This window comes from Vulpes vulpes, chromosome 14, assembly GCF_048418805.1.
Source record: "Vulpes vulpes isolate BD-2025 chromosome 14, VulVul3, whole genome shotgun sequence".
Taxonomy (NCBI): Eukaryota; Metazoa; Chordata; class Mammalia; order Carnivora; family Canidae; genus Vulpes; species Vulpes vulpes.
Genome location: NC_132793.1, coordinates 42,943,263 through 42,970,946, shown reverse-complemented (window position 1 = coordinate 42,970,946; position 27,684 = coordinate 42,943,263). Strand labels below are relative to the sequence as shown.

Sequence of the window (27,684 nt, the reverse complement as noted above, 5' to 3'; positions counted from 1 at the left end):
AAAGAAAACAGGAAAAAAAAGAGACAGAGAGAGAGAGAGACAAAGAAAAAGAAAGAAAGAAAGAAAGAAAGAAAGAAAGAAAGAAAGAAAGAAAGAAAGAAAAAGAAGGCAAGAAAAAAGTCAAGTTAGTGTCACCTGGAAAAACCCTGGCAATGGGAGAGCTGCATCCCACTCTCAACTCTGACTGAGGGTCCGGACCAGAACTTCTTGGGCACAGCCAGGCAGACCCATCACCATCACGCAGGGTGTTGCTGAACAGATTCTGATTCTACAGACCCCGAGAGTTCCTGCATTTCTAAGCAGCTCCCAGGGAACAACACCAGACGACTGCTCTGACCAGTTGGTGGCTCGAGAAGCTCTCTCAGGCACCTTTTCCATAGGGAAAGCCTCTAAGTCTAGGACGCTACAGCTCAATCCTCTTCCTTCTTTCAAAGACAAGTTTCTGAACATTTTCTCTTCTCGTTTTTATTACCTCTTTGTTTCACACATCTCCTTGGCCTGTAGAGAATCGGACCTTCCAACACTGAAAGAAAACCCATCTCTGACAGTTACCCGCTGCTACCAAGTCCGATGACCTTGTATGGCTTTTACCTTCCTGGATTCCTCAGCACCACCAATCAAGTGGCTCCCCCAAGCTTTGTGAAATTCTCCTTCAGCCGCTAACATAGCATGTTCCTATTTCTCCTACCTAATCCTTCTCTGTCTTGTTCCATAGCCCTTCATCCTCCTACCTCCTAACTGTGGGTCCCTTAGAGGCTAGCTCTTGCCCCCTGCTCCCATCCTCACTGCCTCAGCTACAAGTAACAGGAGAGCCAGACTGATGTCATCCCCCCTCCAGTGCTGCCTCTAACCTGAGCTCCTATGGGAACTTCTACCCAACTACAGGACAGCTTCCCTTGGACGTACTTTCACAAGTTCACGAATAAAATAAATTGAATTTATCATATAAAAAAAAATTACTCCTTCCTTCACCCTTTCCCATCTTCTATCTCTTTTACCTCTCCATCATCCTTATAGTCACCCATACTCAAAACTTGTCGTTTTTTTTTTTTTTTAAGATTTTATTTATTTGTCTGAAAGAGGGAAATAATAGAGAAAAAGCACAAGCAGGAAAGGGGCAGAGGGAAAGGCAGAAGCAGGCTCCCTACCAAGCAGAGTGCCTGATGCAGGGCTCAATCCCAGGACCTCGATATCATGACCTGAGCCAAAAGCAGATGCTTAACTGAGCCACCCAGGCTCCCCAAGTCAATGCTGATTTTTTGGTTTTTGATTTCACGTACAGTTTGAGCAAGTTTTAGCAGTTCTTCTTTCAGCATACATCCGGATTCCAAACTTTTTTCTCCTCCCCTCCAACTGTCCTACCACCACCTGGTTGCCGCTCCCTTGAGCTTCCAGCATCCTCCACTCCTCTCCCTGGCAGAAGCCTTTTACCTTCCAGTTTATTTCATATGGTTATGGTGAATGTAAACATAAGCCATCATGCTGATGGCATGTCCCTGCTTAAAAAATCACACCTAGGCAGCACCACCCCCAAGCAACATTAAGGCAATGACATACTTTAAAATCCAGGCATTCTGATAGAATTGTTGAATCACTATGTAGTGCGCCTGAAGCTAAAATTACGTTGTATGTCACCATACTTCAAAATAAAAATTAGGGCAGCCCTGGTGGCGCAGTGGTTTAGCGCCGCCTTGCAGCCCAGGGTGTGATCCTGGAGACCCCGGATCGAGTCCCACATTAGGCTCTCTCTGTATGATGCCGGCTTCTCCTCTGCCTCTCTCTCTGTCTCTATGAATAAATAAATAAAATCTTTAAAAAAAAAAAAACAAAAACAAAATAAAAATTAAAATAAATTCATAAGTAAAATAAAGCACTCTACAATTAAGCCACACCTTCACTGCTTCTCCTCACCATACAATCTGTGCTCCCATGGTTTCTCCAGGTCCCCAGCATAAGTTGAAATGCACAGCCTGTCCCATAAGCTTATTAATGCTTTCCTTGTTTAAATTACTTGTGTTTGTCTCCTAATTAGACCCAGAATAACACATGAGGCATCTCTACACTCACTGGGGCCACGGACTCCTATTGCTAAAAAAAACCCTCTAAAATCTGAAAGGAGAATACAGAACCACAGCATCCACAGGGGTTCATCTAAATCTACACAAATTTGCATCCTTCTCTAAATGTCCTGTGAGGGATGCCTGGGTGGCTCAGTGGTTGAGCGTCTGCCTTTGGCTCAGGGCATGATCCCGGAGTCCTGGGATCGAGTCCCACATCGGACTCCCTGCATGAAGCCTGCTTCTCCCTCTGCCTGTGTCTCTGCCTCTCTCTCTGTGTGTGTCTCTCATTGAATAAATAAATAAAATCGTTTAAAAAAATTAAATAAACAAACAAATAAATAAATAATGTCCTGTGAGTCTTGTTTTTCCCCATGACGTAAGTCCTTGAGGGGAAAATGCACGTGTAATACTTCTCTGGTCATGCCCAGAACATCTAGTGTTTGGCATAAGGTAAGCAACAAAAAGTGCTTGCTGACTGACTGGATGAAAATATAGGCATAAGTACCAGTTTTCTTTTCTTAAACACAGAGCAGAGATTACAACTGAACCTGGTGACACAGTTCCTAACTCACCAGTCGGATGAGCTGTCGGTCCAGCCACCGGAGCACATCGGGCCCCTCCTCTGATTCCGCACGGAACACTCCCAGTCGAGCCATCAAGACTGCTGCAGCCTCCTGGTCAAATGCTGCTTCTATGTGCCTGAGCTGGCTCTGTGCATCTGCCCAACTGACAAATCCAGGATTAGTGCCATAATTAACCACTTGAGAGAGACCAGAAAGTCAGCCTTCCAGTAAGATAAAGACACCTAAGTCCCACTCCTTCATCTAAGGTGACATAGATCAGAACTGCAATGTCAGTAAGGAACCAACAGTTTTACATACATTTTCATTTATCCTCATGTGATCTCTGAAGGCTTTAAGAGCAAAGAAAAAATTACAGAGAACTTCCCAACGTTCTACAAGATAGCATAAGAACAAGACACTCTCCTTACACTATTAGGGAGAATACAGATTAGCTTTTTAAAAGAGTAGTTTCACAGGATACAAAATTCTACTTTTGTGAAGTAGCTGGAAAGAAATACTCAACATACATAAAGATCTAAACTCATGAATGCAGCACTGTTGGAAGGAAGGTAGGATCTGAAATTCCTTTAAGAGACAAGTGATACATGCCATCCAAACCATGCAATGCTATGCAGCCATTACAGGGAATGAACAGCTTGTATGTATTAAGAGGGAAGATGTCCCTAACACATTACTGAAAAAAGTTTACAAACATGCCAACATAAGAAGTTATACATGCACAATATACACACATATGACCTAGAACTCCATGGAAATGGGCCTGTGAAGATAACACCAGTGCAATAGCATTTCACCTCTGGGGAAAGTGGGTAAAGAGATTCATTCTTCATATACTTATGAGCTGCTTGAATTTTTTACAAGGAGGATGTATTTATGGGCTACTTACCTGAAAATAATAAAACTTAATTTTTAATGAACTTATTCCTACCAAAAGAGGATTCTTCTAGCCAAGTGCCTGCAGGCCTAACTAGGGTGGCCAGCAATGCCTCTTCCTCTTCCCCCTCCTCTGATCAAATAAACCAGTGAGGACTGGTGAGAACCACTTAATGGAATTACAAAGATAAACTAAAAGATGCTAAATTATCTCTTCAAAGGAAAAACACTGGTGGCCGAATAGAAAAGCTGGGACTGCTCACTTTCTGGCAATGGTGGTCACACGGATGCGTCTCTGGGTGCTGGAGTGTTGATACTGCGTGACAAACTGGATGGCGCCTCTGCCTCCTTGGGGGACGGGGGCGTTGTGCTGCAGGCAACAGGCCATACACCTGGTTACTGTTACAGGTATGACTCAAACACAAAGGGTCACAGCACCCCCTGTGCTCTTCCCAAAACAACTGACACAGTAGTGACAGAGTGGTCCTTGATGCATTCTGAATGGTACACTTAAAATCTGGGCATTTCACTCTACATAACTTTTACCTCAAAAAAAAAAAAAAAAGCATAAAAAATAAGATTGATAAATAGAATATGGCAAAGCAAAATAAATATAGTAAAATATTAACTACAGAATCCAAGTGACAGGTATACAAATACTGACTGTACAGTTCTTTCCATTTTTCTGTAAATTAGAATTTTAAAAAATAGAATACTGGGGAAAAAACTGACACTCAAAAATTCACGAACATTAAGAAGGCCAGTAAAAGCTATTCCCCTTCTGATAAGCTTAGCAGTCCAACAATTTAAGTGATAAAAGCAATGTGCCATCTGACTCTGACCAAACCCTGAGAGGAAAATAAAGATCATGCTGGACTGGTTTCAGGCAAACACAAGATGGAAGTAGCATCACTCTAAAGAAGCCAGCAGCCAACAGTCTGTGATAAATCAGAAAACACAATACTGACACATGAATACTCATGAAGAAATCCAACTCACCTGGTTGACTACTTCAAAATAGATGCCAAGTGTAGATGTGGGATCCAGGCCACAGATTTTCCACTGATTCGTGCCACCAACACCAAGTTCCTAGGGTGAAAAGAGGAATAAAAAAATAAAAATAAAAAAATAAAAAATAAAAAAAAGCTACTGCTGTGGTTAATTAATAATAAAAAGTACTGACTCTAAGAACGGTAGGCTACTTAGATCACCTCATTCCAAATGAAAATTTTAATTTAGGGACGCCTGGGTGGCTCAGCAGTTTAGCATCTGCCTTCGGCCCAGGGCGTGATCCTGGAGTCCCAGGATCGAATCCCACATTGGGCTCCCTGCATGGAGACTGCTTCTCCCTCTTCCTGTCTCTGCCTCTCTCTCTCTTCTGTGTCTCTCATGAATAAATAAAATATTTTAAAATTTAAATTTAAAAGTACAATTAAAAGCCAGAATAAGATTTAAGATTTATTACAGACCTCTAAAATTAAGGATTTTTATTTTTTAGATTTATCTATTTATTAGAGAGCCAGCAAGTGAAGGGAAGGGCAGAGGGAGAGAGAGAATCTCAAGCAAACTCCAGGAAAAAAAAAAGAAAGAAAGAAAGAAAGAAAGAAAGAAAGAAAGAAAGAAAGAAAGAAAGAAAGAAATCAAGAGGAGTAGAGGAAAATGAAAAAAGAAAATTTTCACTCTTCTATCAGCACAAACACCTCAGCGGGCCAGAAACCTTCCAGAGCCCCAAAAATACATTTTCTCCCTACCAGACAAATTCCTTATGTAAGCATTTACTCTGCTTTTACCAGAGCAAATACAAAGATGAGATCAGGAAATTGCCATTTTATAACCTCCGATGAAACAATGATTCAGGTAAGAATAATCAATGGATGCTAAAACCATCAGGTGGAAAGGTGGCTGGCACACAGAGTATTCCTATTTTGCCACAATCTCGTTCAACAGATTTTTTTTTAAGATTTTATTTATTTATTCATAAGATACTGAGAGAGAGGCAGAGACACAGACAGAGGGAGAAGCAGGCTCCCTGCAGGAAGCCCAAAGTGGGACTTGATCCAGGGACCTCGGGATCAGGCCCTGAGCCAAAGGCTCAACCGCTGAGCCACCCAGGTGCCCCTCGTTCAACAGACTTCTTGCTAATGGCAAAAAAGGAAATGTGCCCTTGTGACAGTAAGACATGGGGCAGTCATCACCTTCACACAGTCTAACTCAGTGCCACTAACACGTGACTGGACAGAAGTGCCTCTTGAAGAAACACACATGAAGTGTAAGACCACTCAGGAACTGTGGTGGATAAAAAGGTCTAACCTGAATCTAATTGCTAATCTAACTTCCACCTTACAGAAAATATAGGAAGGATAGAAACCAGTTCACCACCACTATAAGGAAACAATCGCATACAGCAAGAATATGCAATACTTTATTGCAGAAGACACCAGTGCTTGGCACGATCTATTCAACAAATCAATGTCATCAAATAAAACAAGCAAAAACCCCTGAGGAACAGGAAGACTGTTCCAAATTTTAAAAGACTAAGGATAGAGACACCTGGGTGGCTCAGGGGTTGACCGTCTCCCTTTGGCTCAGGGTGTGATCCCAGAGTTCCAGGATTGAGTCCCACATTGGGCTCCCTGCATGGAGTTTGCTTCTTCCTCTGTCTCTGTCATGAATAAATAAATAAAATCTTAAAAAAAAAAAAGACTAAGGCTATATTATGCTAGATGCAATACTGGTTAGAGGGTGGAAAAAACCGCTCTGAAGGGCATTTGGGGAGAAATTAGGAAAATATGACTAGACATGGACGGTATTAGCAAATTATTGTTTTCTTAGGTTTGCTATAATGTTGTGGTAGGAGAACATCCTTAATTTTAGAAGATGCACATTGAAAGATTAAGTGTCATGACGTCTACAGCATGTTGTTTCAAGGTTCTGTGAAGCATGATAAAGTGAACATGGCAGAGAGATAATGACCAGCTAGATAGAGCAAATAATGCAAAGAAAGAGGCCAAGTATAACTAAATGTTAACAAGTGCTGACTCTAAATGGTGCGTATGCAGGACTCCTCACACTCTTCTTTAAGCTTCTCTATATGTTGAATTTATTTCCCCCTTTGCATCCTCCAATTCCCATCCCCAAATCTCATGGCTGATCTCTACCGGATGCTAGAACAGCTAATCAGCTCATACTGATTCATAAAAATCATCTTCTTAGGCAGATTTTAAGTCTATGGAACCTATTTTAGAACCTTCTGACACCCTGCCGGGAATTGGGGGTACAAGTCCCCAAGTACGCTGGGGAAATGAGGGACTCCTCAGACAGGCTTTGGGCAGCTACCCGCCTAACCCAAGGGACTACAGGAATATTCTCTTGATCAAATCACTTTGCATCTGGCAACTTCAACAAAAGGTTAACCAAAGTAGTCACTAAGTCAATGTTCACTGCTAATGAAGACAAAGTGAGGATGTGAAAAATGTAATCTGGCATGAGCTTTCACTGTGTCAGGGGCTCTTCTGAGCATTCTACCTGAACTTACTCCTTTAGCTCTTCCAACAGCGCTCATCAAGTGAGGTACTATTACTATCCCCACTTTCCAGAAAAAGACTCAGTTGAATCCCAGAGCAAGTAAGTATGTTGTCCGGGCCACAAGATTGGCACGGGCAGATCTGTGCCCTTGTATCCATGTCTGGCTCTACACACCACCATCTCGCTGAAAAGAACAAGGGAAGGATGGGATTGGGACAATCCCAGCCCAGAACCACCCTGGACAGGCCTCACTGGACACAATGGTTTGTTCTCCTGGCAGCTAAAATACAAGCAGAGGAAGTGAGCCACCAGCAAAACCATCTCACCACCAGTGTAACTTAACTGAGTTCACATATTCTGAAAATTTCTTACCCAAAGAACACAGCTATCTGTATACACAACAGTGTCATTCATGCCCAACCAATTCAAAATGGTCTCTGAAAAGTGAGACAAAGGTTTGTCCCTAAGGGCAACAAGCACAGAGGTTTATTCCTGAAGGATCTTGCTGAATGCCTTGCTGGTTAAAAAGAACAGGTGTGTGGCTCACCGGTAGACACACAAGGACAGTGGGGTTAGGGGAACCTGGGCTCTAGCTCCTCTTATCAGCTCTGTCTTGCCTAGACAGCAAGATACTTGGCCCCTCTGACCCTCTCTCTGACCCTCTAGATAGATGGATGGACAGACAGGTATGACACCACATCTCAGAGCTGTGGTCATCATCAAGAGCTGACCCTTCTCCCCTCATCAAAGACACATCCCGACAAGTGACAGGATCTAAGACTACCCTGCTCTGACATTTCTAATGGGTTAAATCCTGAGGCATTGGAGATGAGGATGATGGAGCTTTCCTTACGTTTTCTGACACACATGGTCCTTTCACATTCAGAGACACACAAGGACCAATGGCTCCTGCAACTTTCAGTTCCCGAGAAGTCTAAAAGGGAAATACACAAGAATATAAAGTTAAAATTCATGCAGAACTGCCCTCCCACAAAAGACATAGCTAAAACTTCCAGGAAAAATAGGGGACCATTATCATTCCACCAATAAGAAATCCTACGTGGATCAGGCTCTTACAAGCGCTTCCATGCCCACTATGATCTGATGCAAACTTTAATAAAATTCTCCTTTTAAACTGCATTAACTTTGTTCCAAATATGATGCAGCATTTTCAACTCTCCCACCTCTGAAATTTTTTTTAAACAAAGGATTTGCTTTACTTTTTTTTTTCTAAGTTTATTTACTTAAGTAATCCCTATACCCAACATGGAGCTCAAATTTACAACCCCGAGATTAAGAGTCTCATGCTCTTCTGATTGAGCCAGCCAGGTACTCCCCCGACTTTGAAATGATTATACCCATAGAAAATAACTCTAACAATACTACATTTTTTTCCAATCCCACAAATAATTACTTATAATTTCTCATCAGTGAATATACTGTTTTATGTTACTTTAAAATTACTTAATTCATAAACTCCAACATAAAGACAAGGCCAATGTACTTAGACTTTAAAAGCTCAATTCGTGGGGATCCCTGGGTGGCTCAGCAGTTTAGCGCCTGCCCAGGACGTAATCCTGGAGTCCTGGGATCGAGTCCCACATCAGGCTCCCTGCATGAGCCTGCTTCTCCCTCTGCCTGTGTCTCTGCCTCTCTAAAGAAATAAAAATAAATAAATAAATAAAAGCTCAATTCGTTAAAGTCTGTTCTTCAACTTAAAAAAATAATAATTCAAACATTCGAGAAGACTGTTTAAAGTTTAATCTAAATGATTTAATGAGGGGATCCCTGGGTGGCTCAGTGGTTTGGCACCTGCCTTTGGCCCAGGGCGCGATCCTGGAGTCCCGGGATCGAGTCCCGCGTCGGGCTCCTGGCATGGAGCCCGCTTCTCCCTTCTCCTGTGTCTCTACCTCTCTCTCAATCTCTGTGTCTATCATGAATAAATAAATAAATAAATCTTTAAAAAAAATAATAAAAAAATAAAAGATTTAATGATTATCTCCAATTCTCAAAGCAGTAATGCTAATCCTATCATGTAACAGCTCCTTCTAATGTTTTCTCAAGAAAAACACAAGATCACGCTCATAATGCTGCATTATTTTCCTGTTCTCTGGCTGGCCTGCAGGCAGGTGCTACTAAATATCAACACAGTTCTGTGAATGTGGTGACCCATGTGGGCAAGGCAGGGTGGAGGGGCACTCAACACCACGTGGTTGCTTGCCTCTGTGCTCAGGCCCCAACCTTCTTAGATGGGCTGTCCTAGAGCAGAGCCTGCAGGGGAATCAGACAGCACTTTGGAACGTTAATTAATATACAGGTCATCTTTAAGAAGCAAAGGGACAGAATCAATATACCTTGCTCAACTATTTTGCTGGGAACCTTTTAATTTACCGTTAGATGCCTGTGTCCAGCAAAGTAGGCTTCTACAAATCTGACTACTAAGAACACTAATCCTCCGTTCAAGAGTTAGAAAGCCATCATACCTTCACTTCCAATGTAGCACCAAATGCCATGCGGAAATCTCCATTGAAATCTTTACTAAAAATTCTTTGGAACGTCTGTTTGAAGAGAGAAGTGTTGAAAGAGTCTCCCATCACCATGTGGCCTCTAGGAAGAAAAGAAGAAAGTGAATGTTTAGGATGACTGAATGCCATTCAGATGCTTCCTTGGTGTTCACAGTAACTGAAAGAAGGAAAAAAAACACATCCATGAAGGTGCTACTAACTCAAATGGGAGACGGCAAGTTCAATTTGTACTTAGAAGAGACACTGTTTTCAAAATATCAAAGACAGGACTCTCTAGAACAGTTCTAAATCTTTACCACAGTGATGGTTACACACATCTATAGGTGGTACAGTCTCATACTATGGATACCCACACATTAAAAAAAATGAGCACCGACACAAACTGGTGAAATCCAAGTAGGGACTATAATACAGTTCATTTTATCATACCAATGTCAGTCCTGGTTGGGACACTGCACTACAGTTCTGTAAGATGCTACCGCTGGGAGCTGCCAGGTAGAATAGTATGGGCAGGCCTCTCTGTACTATTTTTGTAATTTCTTGTGAATCTGAATTATTTCAAAAGAAAGAGAAAACAAAAAAACCCTTCACTGATAAACCCACAGGCTTAATAGGTTATCTACTGAGAAAACGAGTCCAGCTCACCTCATTCTCCTCTGGTAGGGGAAATACCCAAGCCTGCCGGAAATCTTTCTCAAGTTAATTCACTGCCTCAAAACATTGAGTCTTCGGCTGTACGTGAATTATTATATTCTAGCCTTTTTGGAGTTAGAGGAAAATACTGTTCAAAATTTCAGTTCACATATTTGGGCAGATAAACACAGCATGATGCCAGCTATGTATCCAATTCTTATCAAACAGGATTTCAGAACTAGGCAGAACACAAATTCATCTGGTTCAGCTATCTCAGAATGCCTGACCCCTCCAGGGACAGAGAGGGCTCTTTGGCCCTAAATGTCCACCCTTCTCTCCTTCCTTAGTCATGGGATCCATGGTTCCCTGGAAAAAAAACCCTACATTTCCCAGCCTGCCTTGCATGTGGCCATGTAACTCAGCTTTGTTGGAAACAGCCTTTGTGATTTGTAGGGGGCATTCTCATGGGAAGGTGCAGGTCTTTCCCTCCTGCTGCTCAAATATAGTGAGAGCCCAGTTACCATCCTGGACTGCAGGCAGCACATAAAGGTGGCAGAGCCACATAGGAAGGGCCTCAGCCCCAATGATGCTGAATGATGATGAAATCAACATCCCAGCCCTGGCTGCCTACCTCTGTTGCACTCACAAACCTAATCCTGACTCACACCAACTCTCTACAACACATCTGCCACGTTATCACATAGACCACATGTGAACTCCTGCAGCATCAGGAGCGCACACCCTCCACAGGCAGTCCATTCCAGGCATGGATAGTGCAGAGGCTTAATAAGGTCTTTCTTCTTACTGGGTGAAATTCTATTTCCCAGCAACTCCTACCACTGGTTCTAGTTTTCCCCTTTGGTGACATACACAACCAACATATCTGATGCCCTCTTCATAGAAGAGGCCTTTGATTATTGAATACAGATCTCACACCCTATGTTTCTTCAGTGGTATCTTTTCTATATCCTTCAATCTTTCTCCTTATGACAGTTTCAAGTCCCCTTCACCACACTTACCACTTGCCTTTGAACATCCCCAGTTCCTCTATACATCCCTTTGAAACCAAAATACTCAGAATGGAAAACAATCTAATCTGGGCGTGCCTGGCACCAAGAAAACCAAAACTATAATCTTCTCTGAAGATAATTAATTCCTGTAACAGCTTATGATCACCTTGCCTTTGCTGGAAAGTCTTCCCAAACAGCTAGCTCACACTGAACCACAACTAAAACCTCTGCGACTGTTTTTTTAATATCACTGCTAACAGATTTCCCCAATACCATATTTGTGCAACGAGTTATGTGACCAAAATACCAAGTCATTCAGGAGTCAAAGACCCCACTGAGATTCTGATGGAAATGATGGCAGGAGAGAAAGGGGGAGAGAGAGAGGGTGAGAGATGAACTCTGGTATATAAACTTGAGGATGTTCACAAATATAGCGAAGCTTTTCCGTGGATGCTCTACGACAAAAGCTTGTGGTAGGAATTCATCTTATCAAATGTGGCTCACTGGTATAGCTATGTCAGTGTCATTTGATCACCTAACACATTTGCTGCTCTCTGGGACTGCTTTGGGTGACTTGAGTTTTGCCTTCTATATGTCCCTTCTTTACTTAGCAGTGTCCAGCAGTGTCACCTGGGAGATTGTTAGAAATGCAGAATCTCAGAAACACCCCACAGCTCTATGCCAGTACTTCTCAAACTGCTCTGTGCATATCACCTAGGATCTTATTCAAATGCAGATTTTGAGACAAAAGGTCTGAGGGAAGCGAGAGAGGCTACATTCCCCAGGAATATACAAGCTCTCACAGGAGGCTGATGCTGCCTGTATTCAACCACACTCAGATCACTAAGGGTCCACCCAGTGGTTCTCAAACTCCACTTCATGTTAGAAACACCCAGGGGAGGTTAACAAATGCTGATGCTGGGTCACACCCCATGCTAACTGCCATTAGAGTCTCTGAGGGCCAAGACTCAAAACAAAAGTAGCTTTTTAAGCTCCCCAGGGGCAGTCCCGGTGGCCCAGCGGTTTAGCGCTGCCTTCAGCCTGGGGTGTGATCCTGGAGACCAGGGATTGAGTCCTGCGTCGGGCTCCCTGCACAGAGCCTGCTTCTCTCGGGCTCCCTGCACAGAGCCTGCTTCTCTCTCTCTCTCTCTCTCCAACCCCCTCGCTCTCTGTCATGAATAAATAAAAAATAAAATTTTTAATAAATAAATAAATAAATAAATAAATAAATAAATAAATAAATAAATAAAGCAAGCTCCCCAGGAGAGCTCCACATGGAGCATGGAGCCTTACAAAAAAAATAATAAAGCTCCCTGGAAGATGCTGGTGTACAGCCTGCTTCAGACCAGTAGTGCACACCAGCAGTTCCCATACTCACATGCACCAGAATCCCCTGGACAGTATATGAAAGATGACTGTTGGGCTGCATCCCCAGAATCTGATTCAGCAAGCTGGAGTGACACCCAAGGAGGTACACTGCTATTCAGTCCCCAGGGGACCCTGAAGGTTGCTGGTGAGGCCCTATCATACTTGGGGAACTACAGCTCTCCACTGTGGCCTGTCTGCATGATACAGACTTAGGCGCTAAGCATGTCCTGCCATGCACCCTCTAGGATGAACATGTGCTCCATGCTGGTCATGACATATGGTTACTAAGTCAGGTCGAAGGGTCTCCTAATGCTCTGGCATTCAGACCGGACTCCTTCCCCTTCTCGCAAGGAAGTGGCTTGCTGAAGGCCACATACTCCGTGCTTACCTACTTTTTTTTTTCTTTAAATATTTTATTTATTTATTCATGAGAGACAGAAAGACAGGCAGAGATACAGGCAGAAGGAGAAGCAGACTCCATGCAGGGAGCCCCTTGTGGGACTCGATCCCGGGTCTCCAGGATCACACCCTGGGCCAAAGGCAGCACTAAACCACTGAGCTACCCGGGCTGCCCTACTTTTTTTTTTTTTTTTTTTTTTTTAAGATTTTATTTATTTATTCATGAGAGGCAAGGAGAGTGTGAGAACACGCACATGCACAGATGAGCAGGGGGAAGGGGCAGAGGGAGAAGCAGGAATCAATCCCAGGACCCTGGCATCATAACTTGAGCTGAAGACACTTAACCAACTGAGCCACCCAGGTGCCCCATGCTTGCTTACCTTCTTGCCCTGTTATAGATTCTAGAACAGCTCTAAGGAAGAAATGAAGTTACTCTGATAGGATTCATTCATACTGAACCTTACAACCTCCAGCTAATTATTGCTTCTTTCTCCAAGAGGCCCTCCCATACACCCTCCCTGCCACAGACACCACAGCCTGCAATCTTCTGAAAGCTTATTTAAGTCAGCCTTGCACATTCCTATGGTTCCATCACTCACTTCTCTTTCCTTAAAATTACCATTTTAAGGCTCCATTTTCCCAGCTGTTTGCTCTCAACATACCCAGTAAGATTTGCACAACACTTCATCTCCAGAAGTCCAGTCTGATCAAGAGCACAAGCGTAAATATCAATGCAGTGACCATTTGTAGCAGTTCGGTTAGCAAGCATCTCATAATGCTGTGGAAGAGAGAAAAATTACTTTTAGGAAACATTATTCATTAGGTATGCCTTACTATACCAAAGGGATATAACCAAACATAAGAATATGGAGACGGTTTCCTTTAAATTAAATAAATACATAGTTTTCAATCTCAGAACACTTCTAGCAGTTTTAAGACCACCAACCCTACTGACTTAGAGCTGGGGCATCAAATTAATAGCAGCCAAGATCTGGAAGGTCTTCTGGGCAAGAGCAACTTGCTGACCACAAAGCATGACCTCAGCAAAGTAGGTGTCACTCCAGAGCAGCCTAAACTCAGCACCGGGTTACCAGAATTACAGCCTGTGTCCAAGAGCACCTACCTTGGTTGCCTTTTTCATGAAACGTGCATTATCTTTCTCAATATCATGCCAGGAACGAATAGGAACCTTTAATTCATCTCCAACCACCATGCCAGGCCCTTGGGTGGGGGGACCCCCAGTAAACAACATAATCCTGGCTCCCGTGTTTGGAAAAGTGCCCTACAACAGTAAATGGCAACATTTTAGAAACATATAGCCCATCCCAAGTATGCTTCTACTTCCTTAAAAAAAAAACACACACACAAACATTTCTCTTCAGCTATGCTGAATACTGATGATAGTGCAAAATAACACAGATGACAGTGCAGAGAAGCAGCCCTCTATCTTCCAACCTGAGGGCTTTGTACACTTTTATTAATTCACTTTGAGTATTTGCCATTGCCCTAATGGCCTTGTGTTTCTCATGAAAACTTCTGACATTTTCAAAACAGCATGGGGCTCCTTCATTGCAGATAATAATAATGACCAAAGTGATTTCTGATAAATTAATGCAGTTGAGTGATTTAGCTCACAACTAATTTTCAAAGAAGACTAGTAAATACAACTTGTGAGAACAAGTTTGCACAGTCTGAGGCGCCCTGGTAAATTCTGAGTTACCTCCAACAGGCCAACAGCAATGGACAAAGCAACACCAGTGGATCGCAAAGGTCTCTTCCCCTGAGTCACAGGCCATGGGTCCCTCTGCAGCTCCCCAAGGAGATCAGTGAGGTTCATGTCAATCTTGTGAACAGGCTGCAGAAATCTGTATGATTTTCAATGGACACATCAATCCTGGTTTAATAAAGCACTCTGGTCTTTAATCCTAGGTGACAGAGTTCTTCAAGAATATTACTCAGAGTAGTAAAGATTTGCACCTTTTTCTCTTCAAAGCAATTTTATTCAAGAATATAATTCAAAGCTTAATATATATAGCAATTTATATACATAGCATGGGGGAAAAAAAGAATTTTAATAAGAACAAATCAGTTTAATTAAATTTTAATCAGCCAAGAAATCCTAAAGATAGGTCTAACTTGAATTCAATCCATGTAAAGTTCCTATATGTGGACCACCTTCATTGTATTTTTTTTTTTTTTTAAGATTTATTTTATCTAGGAGGAGAGAGAAGAAGAGTGCATGCACAAGCAGGGAGAGTGGGGGAGCCAGGATGGAGGAGTGGGGAAATCTCCAAGAGACTCTCTGCTGAGTGTGGGGGGAGGTGGGGGGGGGGCAACTTGGAGCTAAATCTCACAAACCTGAGATCATGACCTGAGCTGAAATAGAATCGGGCACTAAACCAACTGTGCCACCCAGGTGCCCCCACTTTCACCATTCTAAAGATCCACTTTAAAATGATTCTCAAGTGTTTCTCTTGAGCCTTAGGAGTAACTAGAGAAAAGCACTGGTTTCTTACCACAGTAAGTGGCTGTCCCCGGCATGTCAGGCAATGCATTTTATCATGTTTGCTATTAACCCAGCCCCAGGCAGTCTCAGGCACTCAAAGGCTGAGGGAAGGAAGTGCCTGGTCTCAGGTTTGCTGGAGGACATCCCACAGAAGCCTTTTGAGTTTTCCTAGTTTTACTTAAGACTTAGAAAGGACAAGAGCCGCATGTAAGAGGACAGGAAGACTGGAAGACAGTGATCTCAAAACATCTGTGATGATATGACACTAACTGGAAAAACATTCTAAGCAAATCTACCGACACAAATGCATATACACATGTATGTATACATACACAATTTAGCTATGACTTTCAAACATATAGTGATGTTATATACATCATTAAACATTAAATACTGTTGCACTTAATCATTTCTTTTTTTCTTTAAAAATAAGGAAATAGGGATCCCTGGGTGGTGCAGAGGTTCGGCGCCTGCCTTTGGCCCAGGGCGCGATCCTGGAGACCCGGGATCAAATCCCACATCGGGCTCCCGGTGCATGGAGCCTGCTTCTCCCTCTGCCTGTGTCTCTGCCTCTCTCTCTCTCTCTCTCTGTGACTATCATAAATAAATAATAATAAAAAAAAATTTTTTTTAATAAATAAAAAAAATAAAAATAAGGAAATAAATAAAAGTTCTAATGTTTTTCTTTCCTCACTCCACTCCAGTGGATTGCCCTGCATACTACTATGTGTGCAACATTCTATGTTAGTAGCTCACCTGCTTGAAACAAAAGGGTGCTCCTGTGGTGGACCAGGTCTCGCTTGCTGCATGGGCATGGCAGGCTTGGTGAGGCCCAGCATATCCTAAAAAAAAAAAAACAAAAAGCCTCATGTCCCATAACACTAGAGTGAATGACTAATTAATGTTTAAGCAATCTCCCTCTTCCTGCTTGTGTACGAACAAGGCACAAACCTGTATTTGTTTTGCAGTTAAATCCTTTGTCCCTCGGAAGACATAACTTTTGGAGATTCCTTCACAACTGAGTTCATGAACCTGCACCATCCTCCCAAATGTGATCAAACCCACCAGGGCATCTGGAGGAAGGAGACTCAGGGACATTTGCAGGGATTCTTTGAGTGCTTGAAGGTCATCTTCTTCTAGGCACGTGTCAACCACATAGAGGAATATCAGAGGGGACTGAGCACCTCGCTTTGTGCAAAGAAACAGGATATGATGATTAGTACACAGGCAGACAAAACCAGCTCTTTTTAAAGCAAATCAGGTATGTCAATAACAAGTCTGTATCTACATTTACTGTCAGGGAAAAAGGACATCTAACTAACTTCTACTCACACCTCATTACATGACAGGTTACACTAAAACAAACTAAATGTAAAAACTGTTTCTCTCCAACAATTCATTCTACATTTCTGAATGCCTTCCATGTGCCAGAAACTGTTCCAGGTCCTGGGATACATCAGTGAGCCAAAGAACAAAGATCCCTGCCTGCCTCAAGCAGCTGACTTTCTGGAATGGAGAGGGTAAGGGATGTAGGACTAAACATAGGGGGCAGGTTCTGATATTACTTAGGAGGTCAGGACAGCCTCATTAAGAAAGTAACATGACAGCAAAAACCCTGAGGAGAGGGAGGGAGCAATACAGCCTAAGGAAGAGCTAGAGGCGGCCCACAGGCAGGAGCATTCCTGACAAGTTCAAGGAAAGTCATGAGGTCTATTTGGCTGAGTGAGAATATTAATACAAGTTGAGGTCCAAGTGGTAACACAGGGCTGGTCCACACAGAGCTTTGACAACTATATCTTACTCTGGGTGAAAGAGAGCCATTTTCACCACTGGAGGTTTCTGAACACAAAGTAACATGACATGTTTTTAAAGAATTACTCTGGCTTCTGGGTTAAGAATAAAATATAGGTGGGAACGGATTAAATCATGGAGAACGGTTAAGAGACTGCCAGTAATCTAAGTGAGAGGCAGTGGCTGACCCAAGACAAAAGCAGTGGGGGGAAAGAAGTGGTTGGACTGTGGATAGATCCTGAATATAGACCCAATGGGATTTCCTCATGGATTAGAGACGGAATGCATGAGAAAGAGAAGTCAAGAATGAAACTAAGGTTTTTGAGCTTGACTACAAGATGCAATACCATCACAAAGCTGGAGAAGGCTGAGGGGGATAGGTGCTGAACTCAATCACTGATCTCTTTTCTAGTCTTCTATCAAGACTGCAAGTAATCCCAGTACATGCACACACACCATGATCATGTGTTCAGGATCCTGCTGCCCTCACAGCTTTAAACTGCCCAGAAGGGTAAGGGATAGAAAAGATGAATTATTTCAGGAGAAAGTCAATGTTTAACACAGCTCATTAAACGCATGACAAAGAAGTTACCTGTATCACATACTCGATTGTAGAAAACTGGGGCATTAATTCGGCAGGCTGATTCACCTCGGATATGCCTGTGTAAGCAGGAGGAAACTGAAGGGAGGAAAACAAAGCAATCTTTTATTAGGGCTGAAATATATTTATGCTATACCTTTTATTCTCCATTTATAAAAATAGGTAACAACCACATTTTAATTCTGAAAGTGTAAAATATAGATCATGCAGACTCAGTTCTTATCCCACTAAATCAGAGCCTACATTTAAATATACATATATATCAGATATCAAAATTTTTTTTAAGATTTTATTTATTTGACAGAGAGAGCCTAGAGCACAAGCAGAGGGACAGCAGAGAGAGAGGGAGAAGCAGCTCCCTGCTGAGCAGGAAGCCTGATGTGGGGCTCAATCCCAGACTCTGGGATCATGACCTGGGCCAAAAGCAGATGCTTAACCAACTGAGCCACCCAGGTACCCCTAAAATATCAAAATTTAACTCAATAACCCAGCCTTATATTTATATCCCATTGTAATTTTTTAAAATGCAGTTTTAGGGTATGTTGTAACTTCTAGATGATTAAAAAATGCACTGTTATAAACCATTTCCTCAGTGTTGCCCTGCAAATTAAGGGCTCGGATTTTGGCTGTCTCAACAATAGTTTATGTGGAAATCTAACGTGTTTATTTGGGTTTATTATTTTAGCTGTTATCAATAAATAATGCATGTAAATTGTAGAAAAACTAGCAAGTACAGAAAATATAAGGAACAGGAAAAGGAGTGCCTGCTCAACTTATTATCACAAGCCCTTTGTCTTTAAAACTTTCTGCAAACATTTGACATTCACAGATTGTAGGTTTTTTCCCTAATTTTTTTTATTGTGGTAAAATATATATAAATTTTACTATATTAATCTTTGTTCAGTGTACAGTTCAGTGGTCTTAAATATTCATGTTGTACAACCACCACCACCATTCATCTCCAGAATTCTTTTCTTAAATTTTTTTTTTTTTTTTTTTTTTTTTTTATGATAGTCACAGAGAGAGAGAGAGAGAGGCAGAGGCACAGGCAGAGGGAGAAGCAGGCTCCATGCACCGGGAACCCGATGTGGGATTCGATCCCGGGTCTCCAGGATCGCGCCCTGGGCCAAAGGCAGGCGCCAAACCGCTGCGCCACCCAGGGATCCCTCCAGAATTCTTTTCATTTTGCAAAACTGAAACTCTGAACCTATAAACATCTCTCCATTATTTTCTCCCCTAAATGACCTGATACTAGTCTCTTATTAAATTTATAATTTGCAAATATCTTTGCCTATTCTGTAGACTGCCTTTTTACTCTGCTGACATTGTTTTTTGATGCCTTAGAATTTTCACAATAAATTAACACTATGGGGCACCTGGCTGGCTAGGTACAGAAAGTGTGGGACACTTGATCTCTGGGTTGTAAATCCAAGCCCCACGCTGGGTGTAGATTACTTAAAATTAAAATTAAATTTTTTAAAAGATTTTATTTATTTATTTGACAGAGCAATAAAGGGAAAGAGAGAACACAAGAATGGGGAGTACCAGAGGGAGAGGGAGAAATAGACTCCCTGCTAAGCAGGGAGCCCAATGTAGGGCTCGATCCCAGGACCCTGAGATCATGACCTGAGCCAATGGCAGATGCTTAACCAACTGAGCCACTCAGGTGCCCCTTAAAATTAAAATCTTAAAAATTATATAAACACAGACCTCAATTCTGAATGTAGTAGGGCATGGCTAAGTCTTTAAAATTTGCATATACTTCTGAATCTCTTGTGGAGGTAAATTTTGAATGGTATGTGCTTCTAATTTCCAGGCCTATACTTAGTACATTGATTGGTCTATTCATCACTGGGCTTACTGTGTGATGTATCTGAGAATGAAACTGTTAATTATAATCAAATATAAGAATAAATAAATGCACCTTATTAATATCTTAAAATTACTAGAGCATTGTATACTATGTTGGGAACAACTAATTTTTCACTAACTTTACTGAGATATATCTCATATACCATAAAAATTCACTCTTTTAAATATATAATTCAATGATTTTTAGTAAACGTGCAAAGTAATACAAAGATCAACACAATCCAGTTTTAGAATCATAGGCATAGTTTATTTTAACCAGAGGTTTCTCTCATCATTTTTGAGCTCTTCTAGATTAGTTTCAAAATTTCTAAATCAAAAGAGGCTTAACACTAGTACCTAAACCCTAAAAGTTACAAAGATCAAAAAATGAAAATTTAGTAATGTACACTATCCAATTAGAATAAACTAAAGTCAAATGAAATACAGACAACATATCTGTTATCTTACGGTAACATACTCACTACTAAAGAGCACATTAAAAAAAGTGATTTCTATGTCCCTCCACACTAAATGATAAAAACCCACATAACGAAACTGAGTTGCTGTTCAACAGAGAAATCACAAATGTTCCGCGTTCAATGATGCTTAACAAAAGCTATCACCTTGAGTTCAGCAGAAATTGAAGACTACCACAGCAGACATAAATTCAACCTCACTTAATTTTTTTTAGAATTGTTCCACTAAAATGAAACACAGAAAAACTTTTTTAAAAAATTCACATACCTGATTTCTTTGGAAACAGAAATTACAGGCCCAAAGTTTTGCTCGATAATCAACCTGACTGTGAGAAAAATAAATATTACAGCTAAGTACCATTTTCATTGTTAATGTAGAAAGCATTCAAATTCAATCCTCAAGTTCAGTAAATCACATAAATATATTTCTGTGCATGTGCATGAATGGATGGTGGTATGCAAAATGCCCACTGCAGTTAAGAGTTCTGACTACTAGGTACACCAAAAATGTCCTCCCTACTGTACAATGAAAAGTTAGTAAATCTTTTTTTATTTTTTCTCATTTCCTTGATAATATTTAAAATTTCAGGGCAGCCCCAGTGGCTCAGTGGTTTAGTGCTGCCTGCAGCCTGGGGTGTGATCCTGGAGACCCGGGATCGAGTCCCACGTCAGGCTTCCTGCATGGAGCCTGCTTCTCCCTCTGCCTGTGTCTCTGCCTCTCTCTTCGCTCTCTCTGAATGAATGAATAAAAAAATCTTTAGAAAAAAAGATTAATATTTAAAATTTCATGATTTTTTATAAATTATAGGTTATTCCCTTTGGCAACTTATCTTAACATAATCTGCGATTTTTTCCTAACATCTTTATTAGGCGGATATGTGAAACTCTTAAATTTCAATACTAAAAACACATTTCATGCACAGGAAAAACTTGCCTTTCACCTCACCTAGCTCACTTGAAAAGGTTGGGAGGCATGCTTCTGGGTGGATACACTTCCTGGAACTGGTTAAAGATAATGCTTCAGTTGCTTTTCCCCACCTTTTTACATTTAGAAAGTTAATAAGCAATGGCTATTTCTTCAAAAGGAAGAACAACAGCATCTCACACATAGGAACACTAAGTAACAGTAAGGGGAATGCAGTAAAAAAACATTCCCCCTTGGGGATCCCTGGGTGGCGCAGTGGTTTAGCGCCTGCCTTTGGCCCAGGGCGCGATCCTGGAGACCCGGGATCGAATCCCACGTCAGGCTCCCGGTGCATGGAGCCTGCTTCTCCCTCTGCCTGTGTATCTGCCTCTCTCTCTCTCTCTCTCTATCATGAATAAATAAATAAAATCTTTAAAAAAAAAAAAAAAAAAAAAACATTCCCTCATATAAAAATCTTACCTTTTATTTTTTTATTTATTTTTAAAAGATTTTATTTTTTCATGAGAGACACAGAGAGAGAGAGAGAGAGGCAGAGACACAGGCAGAGGGAGAAGCAGGCTCCATGCAGGAAGCCCGATGCAGGACTCGATCCCGGGTCTCCAGGATCACGCCCTGGGCCAAAGGTGGCGCTAAACCACTGAGCCACCCGGGATGCCCCCAAATCATACCTTTTAAAGAATATTTGTGATACTCTTCATCTGTCTAAAAAATTCTTTCAGATAACGAATGCCCACATTTAAGAGAAATATCATAGGTCACTATCTCAGGTATAAAAAATTACAATTAACAATTATTAAGAGTTGTGATTTCTTCTGCCTATCACTTCCTACCATACACCATCACCATACTAGGTAAGTGTGAGAAAACCGTCTAAAACTTTTCAATTTGGGGGGCGGAAGGGAATGTTTCAAGAGTCATCAATATAATCTATGGTTAAGCCAAAAGCAAACTGAAATTAAAAAAAAAAAAAGGAAAAGAGTGAATTTTAAATCCTTTCTCTTTACTGCCACCTTTTTCCCGTAAGTCCCAATTTTATCTGGAGTATTAGGCTAGGGAGACTTTATAAGCATTCACCAACTAAGAATCTCATCACTCACTCATCTCAAATTTGATGACTTGCTCAAATTGAATCAGTGCCCAAAAGTCATAATTTGCTGTATTCTTCTTTTTTTACTAGTATTTATTTATTTATTTATGATTTTATTTATTCATGACGGGGGGAGGGGGGGCAGAGACACAGGCAGAGGGAGAAGCAGGCTCCATGCAGGGAGCCTGACGTAGGACTCGATCCCGGGTCTCCGAGATCACGCCCTGGGCTGAAGGCAGGCACTACACCGCTGAGCCACTAGGGCTGCCCTTCACTAGTTTTAAAAAGAACTCATACCAAAGTGGATTGAGAATAGCTTTGCAAGTTGGCCGGCTACAAAGCACAGGTTCATACTGTACAGGAGGCAGGTCTGGACGTTCTTTCAAAGGAGTAAGGAGACAAGCCAGGGGAACAACCATTCTTGTAGCCTCGAGACGGCTGGACGGCCACACGTTCCAACTAAAGCGCACACCATCTCGTTCTTCATTCTGCTGAATGAACTCCAGATATGTTGCCATAGTCTAAAAAGAAAGTGAAGATAAGCTGTAATTTTATGGGACATTCTCAACTAAATCTCAAAAAAGAGGATGGTCACCTAATGCAATGTTTTTAAAACACTTAGTCTGGAAGAACCAGTCACTACAGCATGACATCTCCCTTCCCTTTAACCCCCAAAAGCCAACTATCTTTGACAATCATTCCTTTCTCAACTCTAGCACTTAAATAAATAAAAGGTGACAGAAGTTTACTCTTATTTGATCTTTTTTTTTTAATTTTTTATTTATTTATGATAGTCACAGAGAGAGAGAGAGAGAGAGGCAGAGACACAGGCGGAGGGAGAAGCAGGCTCCATGCACCGGGAGCCTGATGTGGGATTCGATCCCGGGTCTCCAGGATCGCGCCCTGGGCCAAAGGCAGGCGCCAAACCGCTGCGCCACCCAGGGATCCCTTATTTGATCATTTTTAAGCTATAAGTAGTTGAATTCTAATGTAAACCTTCTCATAGATCATACATATCAACCAAGCCAATTCCAATTCCCCTTGCCCAAGAATAAGTCTCAAACCCTGTTTCAGCATCCAGCTACCTTCCTCACTGACCCCTTTCCTTCCTTGCTTTATTAGAATACTGTAATAAATTTTACATCGCAAGTGATCTTGTTTTGTGCCCTTTCCCCTCCTCTCTTTGTTAACAGTGGAGACCAGAACTGGATGTTGATGTGTGAATCTAATTCATAATGAGAAGCATCACCAGTTCTGAGCCAAAGTATTTTTACTTAGGACCACCAAAATTACAATGCTGTTTGCTATCATGCTGAGTGAGTCCTTCACCAGGACTTCTCACCTCACCATGGCTGCTTATGCTCATACTTCAACAAATTTTGGTTAATAAAATAACCACGTAGGGATGCCTGGGTGGCTCAGCAGTTGAGTGTCTGCCTTTGGCTCCAGGTGTGATCCTGGGCTGAATCCCGTACTGGGCTCCCTGTGAAGAGTCTGCTTCTCCTCTCCCTCTGCCTGTGTCTCTGCCTCTCATGAATAAATAAATGTTTTTTCTTTTAAAGAATAAATAACATAGCCATATAGATTAAGCTTGCAAACCTACACAATGCCAACTCTACTGAATGTTTCACACATTCTGTTTATGTCCTAACATCTAGGCTAAGGCTAACAGACATCTGAGCCACTAGGGTTTAAGGGAACAAGTCCCTCAAGAAAAATGGAAAAACAGGCAAATTAAAGGACCACATTATTAGTAGCCTCTAGTGCTCACTTCATGCAGTGGTGAATAACTGTCCCTGTTGTTATAAGAAGTGCCATACTGTAAATAACGTGGACTAAAAGAATGATTTTATATGGCTAGAGAAGCAAATGGAAGAATTAGTTTATTACACACAACTCAGACCACAAATATTCCAAATGTTTGCTCTAACTCAAACTCTAAAGCACTTATTTGTTATTTCTGGCAAAGGCAGGAAACAGAAGCACCCTTTACGCAGGAGGCACTTGCGCAGCTTACCTGAGTGACAAAGGGATGGATAACTCAGGTGGGAATCAAAGCAAGTTCTAATATCACAATTCTCGGCAAGTACCTCTAAAGGCTTCATTAAATAACTGTTTCCCCATTCAAAACAATTCATTACTAAAAGGTACTGGCTCCAATCAAGGTCCCCAAGCAGCTTCCTACTGAAAGCTGCTCTTTCTGTTTCCCACTGCCTCCTCCCCTCCCCTCTTCTAGACAATGGATTCTTAACTCTGGGCACAAAACCAACGGGAGACTTCAGAGGATCAATACACCCCTGGAATTGTATGCAAAATTGTGTGCAAGAGCAAATGTGTATTTTTCTAGGGCGGTCGATCATATCATATTCTCAAAGAAGATTATCTGAAAAGGTTAATAGCTGAACGAATGAGTTAAATGAATGAGTAAATGAAAGAACTTGAAAGATTTTGTAGCAGTATCTGCCAAAAGAAAAAGAAAAAACACACACGAAAAACTGAACCGTTCATCCCAACACCGCATAACTTTTCAGGACACAGTGGCCAAGTTTAGACAAAGTTGAATTCTGGAAAGGTGGTCGGAAGACCCGGGTTCTAGTTCCAGCTGCCACGAAGCACTAGTCAGTCATTTCACCCGCATTTCGGGTTACTCAACGGTAAAACGAAAGTTGGATCCTCCGGCACCCGCGACCCGGGGGGTCCCGACCCAGACGCCCGCCGGCCGCACCGCCAGGCGAGGAGCGCGTCCCCCTCAGCGGCCCCCTGAGCCGCCGAGTGCTTCGGCTCCTCTGCCCGCCGAGAGAAGGCTCCCTCCCGGGAGCAAGCCCCTCGGTCCCCATGGAGGTCCGGCCGGTGCCCTCGGCCCCCTAGCACCCGCGCTCGCACTCACCGGGCAGGAGCCGTTCACCGGAGCGCGCGAGAACCCACCGCTATTAGATCGCCGATCCGGCTCCCACCGCCAAGTCCAGCTCAGCTCTCAGCCCACTGGTCAGCGCCCCTGTGCGTCACACCACGGCGCCGTCCGCTGGCCAATCAACGAGGGCCTCCGCGGCGGAGGAGCGGAAGCAAGACTCGCAGTTGAAGCCGCGCCGCCATCTTGGAACAGGGCAAGACAGTCGCCCCTTAGTCCACAAAACCAAATTCCTCAGAACCTAAGCTCCTCTGAACGTTTGCACTTCAGAAAACGCCAGTGCTGGGCTGCTTCCTAGGTGCAGCCGGGCCGGCAGGCCTCAAGGATCCGCCCAGATCCGACACGATTACCGCCCCCGTAAGCAGGAAGTCCCTCTCATCGCCTTAGTTACAGGGAAGCGAGAACGATGACGTGAAGCACCGGAAAGAGGAGGGGCGCCGTGCGGAGGAAACTGAGGCTCGCCGGGAAGAGGAGTCAGCGCGGGCGGGGGCGGGGCGGGGCGGCGGGAGACCGGGTCGCTGGCGCCAGATTTGGGACTTCGACTGGTCAAGGAATGCCTCCTTGAGTTACTAGCAGGTTTCCTCCTCTCCTCGCTGTGCTGGGTTCACGTTCTCTGCAGGGACTGGCACTAGTGCAGTTCACTCTGTGTGTCCCTGCCGTCCTTCCGAGAAGGTGAGTAGTTGAGAACTGTCATCTTCTAGCACCCTAGGAGACCGACAGAATCCCCAAGTATACACAGCACTGCTTTGGGGGCGCCTGGGTGGCTCCGTGGTTAAGCGTCTGCCTTTGGCTCAGGCTGTGCTCGCGTCTGGCATCGGGCTCCCCTCTGCCTCTCTCTGTGTCTCTCGTGAATAAATAAGTAAAATCTTAAAAAACAAAACTGCTTTCTACCGCCACTACAGGCATTATACACGTTTTCCTTGGTGACAGGAAGGAGTACGTTTATTAATCTGACCCAGAGATACAGCCTCTGTAGTATATAAAAATAAGAAGCAAAGCGATATAAACTTAAAATTATGCTTAGCACGTATCTAAGACCTCCAAGAATTACCATTAATCAGTTCAACTTAATACCAGTACAAATTTTTATTTATTTATTTATTTATTTTATTTATGATAGTCACAGAGAGAGAAAGAGAGGTAGAGACACAGACAGAGGGAGAAGCAGGCTCCATGCCCCGGGAGCCCAACGTGGGATTTGATCCCGGGTCTCCAGGATCGCGCCCTGGGCCAAAGGCAGGCGCTAAACCACTGCGCCACCCAGGGATCCCAGTACAAATTTTTAAATTACCTACAGAACACCAGTTAGTTTTAAGTTGATACACTGTGAAACATAATTGCTCTTTGTTTTTACATAATTATCCTTAATATAAAAAGTTTGTGGAACAATAGCCAAGCTGTGGAAGGAGCCTCGGTGTCCGTCGAAAGATGAATGGATAAAGAAGATGTGGTCTATGTATACAATGGAATATTGCTCAGCCATTAGAAACGACAAATACCCACCATTTGCTTCAACGTGGATGGAACTGGAGGGTAATATGCTGAGTGAAGTAAGTCAATCGGAGAAGGACAAACTGTATGTTCTCATTCATTTGGGGAATATAAATAATAGTGAAAGGGAATATAAGGGAAGGGAGAAGAAATGTGTGGGAAATATCAGGAAGGGAGACAGAACATGAAGACTCCTAACTCTGGGAAACGAACTAGGGGTGGTGGAAGGGGAGGAGGGCGGGGGGTGGGGGTGAATGGGTGACGGGCACTGAGTGGGTCACTTGACGGGATGAGCACTGGGTGTTATTCTGTATGTTGGCAAATTGAACACCAATAAAAAATAAATTTATAAAAAAAAGTTTGTGGAATAATGATTCAGTTCTGTGGAACAAATTTACATTTTGCATGTTCCTACAACATTATGCCAGAATACTGTTAGATTATTCCATTATGATTTTTTAAGATTTTTCCCTGACAGCTGTTTGCAGAGGGCTCCTAATCACTTCCAGTTTGATGCTGTTTGATTCAAGCTGAATTTTGCTCAAATAAGCTCTTAATAATTTTAATATGCCTCAGTTTATCTTTTAATGGTCCTAAACTGAATTCATTGTTCCCCTTGCCCTAAACTAATCAATCTCTTGTACTTTCTATTTCACTCAGAGATACCATTCTCCTTCCAGTCAGCCTAGTAACTAGGGAGTTATTTTTGGTCCTTCCTTGTCTCTGATGGGGTTCAGGAACACTACCCCAAATTTGTTGGCATATTGAACATTTTAAGCTGAAAGATTTTGAGAGAGGGTAGGTACAAGGAAGACCGCCACTGACCCCTCCTGTCTCTCCTCAAACAGATCATAAGAACTTCATGTGGGAGATGCCCTTCCTTTATCAGCAGGAGACATTTGCTACCTCTGCAGACAGAGGGGTGCTATGTGAGCTGGACTAACATCATCTTGGATTAATCCACCTTGACTACCTCTTTGTCACCTGAAGCCTTCTCCAGCACAGCTGCACCCCTCCCACAACTTCTTTTTGTCTAACCACACCCTTAAGTACCCTTGGGGCATAACATCC

The 27,684-nt window shown here is 42.5% G+C and overlaps 1 protein-coding gene across 3 annotated transcripts in view; it reads right to left on the bottom strand.

Moving 5' to 3' along the window:
• The window catches only part of SEC23B (SEC23 homolog B, COPII coat complex component), a 37,974-nt gene extending 12,042 nt beyond the window's left edge, over positions 1-25,932 (bottom strand). For 2 of the 3 annotated variants that reach the window (XR_011996984.1, XM_072736495.1), the window contains exons 1-14: positions 25,102-25,563; positions 22,512-22,735; positions 20,471-20,528; positions 17,867-17,953; positions 16,435-16,671; positions 16,240-16,325; positions 14,698-14,842; positions 14,101-14,259; positions 13,640-13,755; positions 9,526-9,649; positions 7,896-7,976; positions 4,517-4,606; positions 3,781-3,887; positions 2,633-2,786 (exon numbers count right to left, since the gene is read on the bottom strand). Coding sequence is in view for 2 of the 3 variants with exons in the window: in XM_072736495.1 (XP_072592596.1) it covers positions 2,633-2,786; positions 3,781-3,887; positions 4,517-4,606; positions 7,896-7,976; positions 9,526-9,649; positions 13,640-13,755; positions 14,101-14,259; positions 14,698-14,842; positions 16,240-16,325; positions 16,435-16,671; positions 17,867-17,953; positions 20,471-20,528; positions 22,512-22,732 (1,665 nt within the window). In the remaining variant the exon portion in view is untranslated. Of the gene's footprint in view, positions 1-2,632; positions 2,787-3,780; positions 3,888-4,516; positions 4,607-7,895; positions 7,977-9,525; positions 9,650-13,639; positions 13,756-14,100; positions 14,260-14,697; positions 14,843-16,239; positions 16,326-16,434; positions 16,672-17,866; positions 17,954-20,470; positions 20,529-22,511; positions 22,736-25,101 lie in introns of all 3 variants that reach the window. The other variant, XM_026002344.2, reaches the window with a different exon arrangement.
• Positions 25,933-27,684: the final 1,752 nt, after the last annotated feature.